This window comes from Echinops telfairi, unplaced genomic scaffold (assembly GCF_000313985.2).
Source record: "Echinops telfairi isolate 266 unplaced genomic scaffold, ASM31398v2 ScPeMD7_23;HRSCAF=83, whole genome shotgun sequence".
Lineage (NCBI taxonomy): Eukaryota > Metazoa > Chordata > Mammalia > Afrosoricida > Tenrecidae > Echinops > Echinops telfairi.
Genome location: NW_022103920.1, coordinates 80,514,539 through 80,524,210, shown reverse-complemented (window position 1 = coordinate 80,524,210; position 9,672 = coordinate 80,514,539). Strand labels below are relative to the sequence as shown.

At 35.2% G+C, this 9,672-nt stretch overlaps 1 protein-coding gene across 6 annotated transcripts in view; it reads left to right on the top strand.

The window, feature by feature from the left end:
• The first annotated feature begins 1,291 nt into the window (after nt 1–1,291).
• The window catches only part of TRA2A (transformer 2 alpha homolog), a 17,000-nt gene continuing 8,619 nt past the window's right edge, over nt 1,292–9,672 (top strand). For 2 of the 6 annotated variants that reach the window (XM_045288732.1, XM_045288729.1), the window contains exons 1-3: nt 1,292–4,461; nt 6,293–6,407; nt 9,179–9,367. In XM_045288732.1, coding sequence (XP_045144667.1) covers nt 6,366–6,407; nt 9,179–9,367 — 231 coding nt within the window. In that variant the 5' untranslated portion in view covers nt 1,292–4,461; nt 6,293–6,365. The other 4 variants (XM_045288730.1, XM_045288734.1, XM_045288733.1 and 1 more) reach the window with 4 other exon arrangements.

The window sequence follows — 9,672 nt, the reverse complement described above, 5'->3', positions numbered from 1 at the left end:
GCAAAAAGACCATACGTTTTACAGGTAATTTCACAGTTTTTATATGAGCTCTAATTTATTATATGTGTGTTAATTGCTAAATCACTTCTTTGAGATGAAAGCTCCCACAATTATCCAAATGTTGAGTATACATTACTACAAGCCTTTGCAGATAAAGACCACATTAATCTCATTCAAAATTCAACATACAAGTATGACCTTAAAGAAAGGAAATACATGCAAACTTACAAGTAATAGTATAGGAAACTGAAATCATTTTCTAAATGGTTAATACCCTGTTTCCCCGAAAGTAAGACATCCCCCGAAAATAAGGCCCCCTGAAGCTACTGTGACTCTGGACCATAGCGGCGGTGTAGCTCACTGTTGGCCCCAGAGCAGACTGGAAGTGCGAGGTCTCTTTTAATAAAACAATAAATGTGTACTGTATTCTTCATGAAAAAATAAGACATCCCCTGAAAATAAGACCTAGCGCATCTTTGAGAGCAAAAATTAATATAAGACACTGTCTTATTTTCGGGGAAACAGGGTATGAGCAGGCAGTATTTTCTCCTTATGAGATTAATAACAGTTATTGGATTGAGAGACTGGAAGTATTTGTTATTAGCCTAAGATCTTTAAACATCCAACAGGAAGGAGAAAAAATTGCTGTTTCTGCAGACTGAAATGAAAGGATTGCATGAACACTTAGGTTTCTTACAAATCTCAAAGGAGTCAACTTCCTTGTATTTACTTAAAAGTACTTGGTATTTCTTTTTCTTTTTTTAATTTAATTTTATTTTTATACTTGGTATTATGGAAGTAGTGGGAAATACATTTTGAGAAATTTTGTTTGCATAAATGCTTATAGAATTTTCTGTGATTTGATATTAGAATGGATTATGATATAGCATATATATTGGTTTGTGTTTCTTTTTAGTACTTAGTACTATGCATATAGGTTTTTTTTTCTACCTAATGCTAGCTATATTAATACACACCATTAGTGCTTGCTAGAGGGATTGTTCTTGTTCTGTGACAATGAGTAGGTACATGGTGATTCTTGAACTGCTTGTATTTTGTACACTCGTACTTTTTATTCTTTCTGGGGTGTATCCTACAGCCACCACCAACAAACAAAAAGTTGTGAGAACTTTACTTGGCTTCTTGTATGTAGGACAGCTGTTCTCAACCTATGGGTCGCAACCTCTTGGGGTCAAACGACCCTTTCACAGGGGTCTCCCGATTCATAACAGTAGCAAAATTACAGTTATGAAGCAGCAACAAAAATCATTTTAATGGTTGGGGGTCACCACAGCTTAAGGAACTGTATTAAAGGGTCGCGGAATTAGAAAGATTGAGAACCACTGATGTAGGAGGTAAGGTAGGCCTACTTTGAGGGTTTTTAAAACCCATTAGATAATTTGATTGAATTCTCTGCCCATGTCAGCTAAGCAGCTGTTTTTAATGCTTGTTGGCTTCAGGAGCATGTTATTCAATCAGAGGCAGGTTAAGTGGAAGCTGGTGAAAACAGGGCAGGTACCACTTCGTCCCAGCATTTTTTTTTTTCCATTGAAATTTCAAATTCTGAATGGCTTTATGAATTTCTTTGAAATTTTTGCGATTATTTCATAATAAAGACAATCCAGGGTTGAAAAAAAATAGCGTTTGTTCACACTGGGCTTTAAGTCTGTTGGATGTTTTGTCGTTCTTTAGGTTGATTTTATTGGCAGTTGATTTACTTTTTCAGATAAGGCTCAGTTTTCTTAGGGCTGTTGAAGTGCAAGGACATCCAAGTATAAACTAGGATTTGCAGGGTAGAATTGAAAGACAACTGTTTCTTAATCTTGAATGATTCCAGGAGAAAATTAGACGAGTCCTATTCCCCTGAAGATTAAAAGAGATGGACAAGAAGTTTGGTAGCGTTAGATAGCAAAGAAGGGAATATATTGATTGCATCATGGGTAAGCAAGGCTTTTAAATGTTTGATGGTGTCTCTTGAAAAGACGTCCTGTTGCGTTGCTTTAGCAACCAATTGAAAGAAAAATCACATTTTCCTCAAATTGGTACAAGGGAATTGGGATATATTTAGGATGCCACTGAATTATTTTGCTTATATTAATTCCTGAGACAAGCAGGGGAGGGGGAGGCATTTTGACCGTAACACTTTCCTCATATTAGAGAGAGACTTTACCATTCTAAGAACAAATTTGAGGATTTAGTATGATTTTGGTGTATAGCCTAGTAAAATTAAAGGTTTGTATTATAGTGGTTCACTAACAAAACTATACATAGACAATGTCTAACAAGAGTTGTAATTGTTCATAGTTTCTATTTCTTCTGCTGCTCTTGGATAGTAATAAAAGATTTTATGCCAGAGGATCTACTTTGTAGAAGCAACCCATGGCTTCTAATGCAAGCCATTGGCCATAGATTTGTTTTATTTTTCATACTGAATATGCTGCTTTGATAGTTTATCATAGGAGAAAAAGCCTAAGTTTCCATGCCTCCTAGAGTCATTGTAAGTAGCTACATGAGAAAGGTTGGTATTCCACAAAAAAGTAGCACTATATTTTCAGTTCTATTTTCATCTGAACAAACAGGCTAAGTCTAGAGGAATTTGTACAACTGTTAATAGAAAAGTTCTAAAATTCGTTTAAAGTTGAATGCTAGCATCGTGATAGTTACTTAGATTAATAAATCTTAATGGACGGAAACCAGATAACGTACTTATATATCAATATATATCCGTCACTAAGAAAACAGTTTTAGATTTAGATTAACATATAGCTAATGAGTAACATATAGATTTAGATTAACATATAGCTAATGAGTATTAGTAAATATTAATTATGCACACTAGTATAACACGAGTTCCGATTTCTTTGCAAAATGGGAAAGACAATTTTTCCCCTTGTTACAAAACACTTTTATCTTAAAATAGAATTTGTCTAGGTTTCTCTTGAAAGCAAGTTCTTAATCACTTTTAAAGAAACCAGGCTCTAATATAAGACTTGTGTGGTCACTGAAGGGGGGAGCATAAGTAGACATAAATGCAAAAACATGCAAAGAAACTGAGTAACGGTGAGATTATATAGTCTAAGGTACGGATTTTTGGGGTGGTGTAGCATTTTAAATGGCATGGTTGCAAAAATACACACTCACAAATCAAGATTTTGCAGGCAATCCTTCTCTTCATTTTTTCAGTATGCTTGTTTTCCTTCAAATCCTATCTGTCTGGTTAAATCAGAGTGAGCCAAGATAGTGACCAAAAAAATTGAGAAGGGGATCGTAGTTGTTTTCTCGTTTTTAAAGATCTTGGACCTTAGCCCACGTCCTGTTATGTGAGTTTAGATAGGCTTATACTACTATTTTAGCCTCGGATGCTTTGCTTTAGCTGTATCTTGATTTCTTAGCATGAATTTAGTGAAAGCCTAAGATCCCCCAAATCTTTAAATTATAAATCAGTCGAAACATAATTTAGGTGGGTGAAATTACAATTTAGGAGCTAGGATGAAATATGAAAGGGGAGGAGGAGGGTGAGAAATATGGTAAAAACATTCAGAGAAATTCGGTAAATTCTCTTAGAATCTAGACTTTTGAGCAATTTTTTACATTATAAAATTGTTTTTTAATAAACTAGTTACTTGCACTTACCTGCTGGCTTTTCCATTTGGTAGATAACATTCTGAACTCCCCCAGCAGAGTTTTGTAATCCCCACGTGCTTAAACATACTAAATGTTCTTTTTCCATTAAGGTTAATGTTCGGGAAGAAATTGAAGAGTTTTTTCCAAGAATGTGGAAGATTAATCAAGATAAAAGAAGGCTAATGAAAAATATTAAAGATCAGAAAATTAAAATTGAATGGGGGAAAAATTTGAACAGAAGATTGGTCAGATAGAAGCCCTTGAATATTTTTAAGGCTATTTTGAATTGTTTGAATTGGGGAAGAATACGCGAAGTATGAAAAATGAAAAACTCAATGAAGAATGAAGAGAAGTAGAAAGCAAGAGTGAAGTAGAATTAAAAGAATCTGGAAGAATGAATGGGTCCTAGGTTAAGTAAATGTATGGTTTATGTTCCAGTGTCTGTATGATCAAGTTGTAGATGAATTTTGCATGATTACTTAGTTAATAGAGATTTGATGATCTGGTTCAAGTAGGGAATTGTTGAGGACAGTTAGCAGTATTAACAGTGGGTTATTAATGAGCTGAAATTTTTTCTGGAGGGTGATGCCTAACCATTTGTTTTTCAGGAGCAATCAATATAAAATAATTATGGTACTTTAAAATGTTAGGTGTTAGGCATCTATGTGACCAGTGCCATTTGTAATACTGTCTTCTTTGTTAGGAGTCTCGCTCTCAGTCAAAATCTCCGACGGGAACTCCTGCTCGTGTAAAATCGGAGAGCAGGTCAGGCTCTCGTAGTCCATCACGGGTTTCCAAACACTCCGAATCTCATTCTCGATCACGATCTAAATCTAGGTAAGTGTATTCAAAATAACACTTTGAAAATGTTTTCCTTGTGTTTTCAGGACAAAAGCACTCTTACCAAATTCTGTGTTTTTACTGCATTTTGTGTAGAAATTTCACTGGAGACTCAAAATCATGAAGCACTTTTTCTCAAATTGTGGAATTTGGGATTTAGTACCTTCTAGACTTACTAAACCAGGACCCTCTCTTGATTTGGTTAATCTATTGGCTATAATAAGTTAATTAGTACAAATTGAATATATGGCACCTTGTGTGCTTTACTAATATGCCAATTGAAAATTAATATTTAACTTTTAATATCAAGAGCTGCACAGTAGATAATTGTTTACATTGGAAAACTTGCATGTATTTTAGTGGAGAAGGTTTACATGTATTTGTTGTACTGAAAATTATGGTGATTTGGGGAGCTTTTTCATGATTAACATTCCAATTACATCCTTTACCTGAAGATTTTGGCCATGTGGGATGGGCCCTGTACAGGTGTAATTTGGAGAAGAGAAAAATTCCCAATGATTCAGACAGAGCTTGCTGCCAACGAGACTACCACGAACAACTTGTAATACTGGAGCGGGGGAAAAGGTTAAAAGTAACTGAAAACCAACAGTTTGATATGTCACTGTAATTTTTTCACTAGAAGCATAGACGTTAAATATGTTTTTGAATAGAGTCTGCTTGCCAAAGGGGCATGAAACAGAAGAAAGAAAAGGTAGGGGCCCTGACAAGTTTTAAATTAGTGTTTTACTTACCATAATTATTTTGTTATCTGAAATAACAGCGTTTAGATTTATTCATGCTTTTTGTTTTTAATTTTGGCTCTTTAAATTAATGGTAAGGTAAATGAGAGGTTATCCTGTTTCATATTCTTGGAGGGTGGGACGTAAACCTTCATACTTGGTGCACCATAGTAGTTTACTTGTTAATTGCTTGCTTTATAAATAATCCAAATTCTTAGCCTATAGCCACTAACACTATTTTGTATTCAATACACACATTTCAATACCTTCTCATCAAGGAACCTTTGCTCTTATTCCTATGTCTACATTTAAGTTTCTCAGCTTGATTGTTAGCCTTCTCTGTTGCATACAGCTTTCCTCATTGGGTTTCTTTTCCTTTATCCATGTTGTCTCACACTTCTCAGACCTTTATATTTATAACATTTATTGCATCCTTTGTTTTGTATGGTTCTTTTTCCACTAAGTTAATTAAGGATAGGTTGTAAAAATATTAATAAGAATTTGTTGGATTAATGACATTTCTAGGCAGAGAGGACCATTTGAGAACAGAATAGGAGATGATCTATCTAGGGGCATATCAATGGATAGATGTGTAAGACGCTGTAGAAAGCTTGAAGAAATTAAGGTGTTGAAAGTATCAGATTACATGGTTGTTTAGAGAGCTGCTGAATTAATTCAAATGGTAGGTTGCAGTGGAACAAAGATTGGGACGTAAGAATGATACTTAACCATGTAGGGTCTATAGAACCATATTGGGAAAAGTGGCCCAAAAAGGATGTGGCAATTTATGTTTGGGGTTCTTCTTTGTTTTGTATCTTTAGTTTGCTTGTAGGTGAAAAGGGATGATGAGTATAGAAAGGTTGTAGCAAGGAGAAAAGGTGGTGTAGTGATCAAGTGAATAAACGGGGCAGGGGGTGGGGGACTATTTCCTTGTGAGTGGAACTGAGAATAGGCAGGTTGATGTATATCTGTACCTTTTTTTTTTTTTTTCCCGTATGTTTACCTGTATTTTTCTTTCAAAGGTCGAGATCGAGGAGGCATTCTCATAGACGTTACACTCGATCCAGATCCCACTCTCATTCTCATAGGAGACGATCTCGAAGTAGATCATACACACCAGACTACCGACGCCGACGGAGCCGAAGTCGAAGTCACTCACCAATGTCTAACCGGAGAAGACACACAGGCAGCAGAGTATGTGATGTGTGTGTGTTTTTTACATTCATGAAATCTCACCTCTCCTGTGTGTTTAGTCATGGTGTAATACCTTCTATGAGAGCTGACGTGGTTCTCCAGAAACATATTTTTTAAAACCGCTTTATTTTTCAAAATAAACGGAAATGATACCATCTTTGCAAGCCTGTGTAATTCATTAGAGCTACTTATTACAAAAGGAATATAGAGCTAATGTTTATATATATATTTATATTTTCTTTTCTTGACTTTTGAATAGTTAAAAAGATGCATGCATCTTGATATTCTGGACATTAAACAACTGCATCTGTTTCTGTAGACTTTGTTAATGCCAAACATTTTATCTATGACAACTGAGGGGCACCTTTTATTATAAGCCTGGTGTTGATTATTTCAATGCTGTACTGTTGTAATTATTAAACTGCTTATATTTATTAACAACAAAAGCATAAGATGAAATTATTTGTCCAAGAATTAAAATTACACTTTTATGTGTAAGTAAAATTACACTTTTAAGTGTAAGAGAACATTCAGAATTGTTCTTTAGTAGAAAGGAAAACAAGGAAAGACGAAAAACTAATTCAGTCAAATTGTGTGGCTCTAGAGTGACTACTTTGACTGCTGTTATGTTTCTTCCACATAATACCAAATCACTTACTTAGGAGTCTGCCATTGTGATGTTCTGAAATTTAGTGTACGTTCACATTTTAAGGATGATTGGGAACATTGTCAGATGAATAACAGAAAAATGGATATGGAGTCTAATTAGTGAATTGCACATGAAAGTAGGTTAAGTGCAATTCTTTAGGTGTACAAAACAGATCAGAAATACATTGTTGATGTTATTAAGTTCCAGCTCATAGTGATTTTATGTGCAATGGATCACTAAACCATCTTTGCGATTGTTGCAGTTTGAACGTGTTTTTGCAGCCACATGTAAAAATGTCAGTCAGTCCATCTCATTGAATATCTTCCTCTTTTTTGCTCACCCTCCTGATAACATGTCCAAAGTATGTGAGGCAAAACAAAGAGAGCATTCTGCCTTTTCTTTCGAGACAGATTTATTTATTTTGTTCTGCAATCCATGGCATATGAGGGAGTAAACAAACAAACAAACAAACACAAAACAGGAAAAAGCTCCACTAGGCAGGCATCAAGCAAGTGCATGCAGTGGTGTCCCCTGGGAAGGTTTTCTGGTGACAGTGAATTTTTTCGTAAAGGCATTTTCACTCCAGCCTCGTTTTTGGGGGGTGGCCAATTTAAGAGAACAGCATGCAGTTGAAAAAATGTGTTTCCTGCATGGGGGAAAATGCTGCAAAAACTGTTGTGATTTTGAGCTAGCTCACAAGGACAGCACTATGGGGAAAACTCATGTGTATGAGTGGTTTTCTCCTTTCAAAAAAGGTGAAATGTCATTTGATCACAAACCTTTCTGGACATACATCAACTTCCTGAATGGATGAAAATGTGGACTCTCTGTGCATTTGGAGTTTATTCCATCAGGTCATACTGTTAACCAAGCTTTCTATTTAGAAGTTCTGAAAAAATTGTGTTAAGTGTTCAACCGAAAAGGCTTGATTTGTAGCAGACAGGGAACTAGTTTTGCCACTACAACGATACACCTGTTCATGCAGCCATTTTAGTGCACCAGTTTTTTGCAAAAACAGCATGTTTCTGTTACCCCACACACCTTACTCACCTGACCTTGCTCCATATGACTTCTTTTTGTTTCCGCGAATGAAGAGGGACAAGAAAAGTTACTGTCTAGAAAAGGGTGGCAACATATGTACAAATATGCCTGATAAAATTGATGTATGGATTGTAATAAGAATTGTAAGAGCCCTCAATAAAATGATCCAAGAAAAGGGGTAAGAAAGGACAGCGATATGACATTGTAGAAGGGGTGAAGACAAAAATGAGGGGGTGGTGCTGACAGCCATCCAAACAGATGAGTTTGAAAAATGTTTCCAAGAATGGAATCACAGATTAGACAAATGTATTAAGTGTAATGGGGATTACTTTGAAGGTGATAAGGTGGTTGGGTTTTGTTTGTTTTTTTAACAGCATTGGAAAATTCAGCGGGTGTTATTGTGCAGCTTTTTTTTTTAATCTCATCTATGCATTGTTCTTTGCCAACAACATAATTCAAATGCATTAATTCTTCTCTGATCTTCCTTATTCATTCGCCAGTTTTCACATGCGTATTAAGAGATGGAAAATACCATGACTTTGGTCAGTCTCACCCTAGTCTTCAAAAGAGACATTTTTGCTTCTGAAAATTTTTGAAAAGAGGCCTTTTGCAATAGGCTTGCCTAAGGCAATGTGTTGCTTGATTTTTTTTTCCCCATTGCTGCTTCCATCGGTATTGATTGTGAACCCAAGTAAAATGAAATCTTGACAAAAATCAATCTTTTTTTCCATTAGGCATAATTAAGTAAATGTTCTGAGATTCCCATTCTCAATGTTATCTATAATTTATGATCCACATAATTGAAGGCCTTTGTATTAGTATAACTGAAATAGATGTGTATAGCTAAATTGAAGAGGAACTCTTTCCTTAGGTTACATTTTTAAACATGAGATTGCTAAGGAATAGATACTAGAGTAAGAACATTTTTATTCAAGTATAATTCCGTAGAAGGCAAGTGTTAAGTGTACTGCATTCATTATCTTTTAGTGTTTCCAACTTACTGAAAACCATATGCTGTTATGTTAGATGAGATCTAAGCAAAATCTGTGCATGTATTTTTAATCACATTTAAACAACCTTTGTTCAATAGGCAAATCCGGATCCTAACACTTGTCTTGGAGTATTTGGCCTCAGTTTGTACACAACAGAGAGAGATCTTCGTGAAGTATTCTCTCGATATGGACCATTGAGTGGTGTTAATGTGGTTTACGATCAGCGAACTGGACGGTCCCGAGGATTTGCTTTTGTTTATTTTGAAAGAATAGATGACTCAAAGGAGGTAAATTTGTTTTTACAATTGATAGTAGTACTTTTTATGAAAATAAATGTAATTTAGTTTTGGGTTTTTGTTGTTTTTTCCCCCCCAAGTTACCAGGGAAAGTTATTGTGTTGTATTAAAGAATAAATACTTTTAAAATTCCCAATGGGCATGATTGTAGATTACAGTATTCAATTACTGTTATATGTTGATTAACCAGACTCCTAGTTCTGCACATAAGTCCTACCATATACTGACATGTTCCAAACTGCTTATTAGTGTTACTTTAGAAGTGTTGGCAATTAGATTTTCTAGCTTATGCTTTC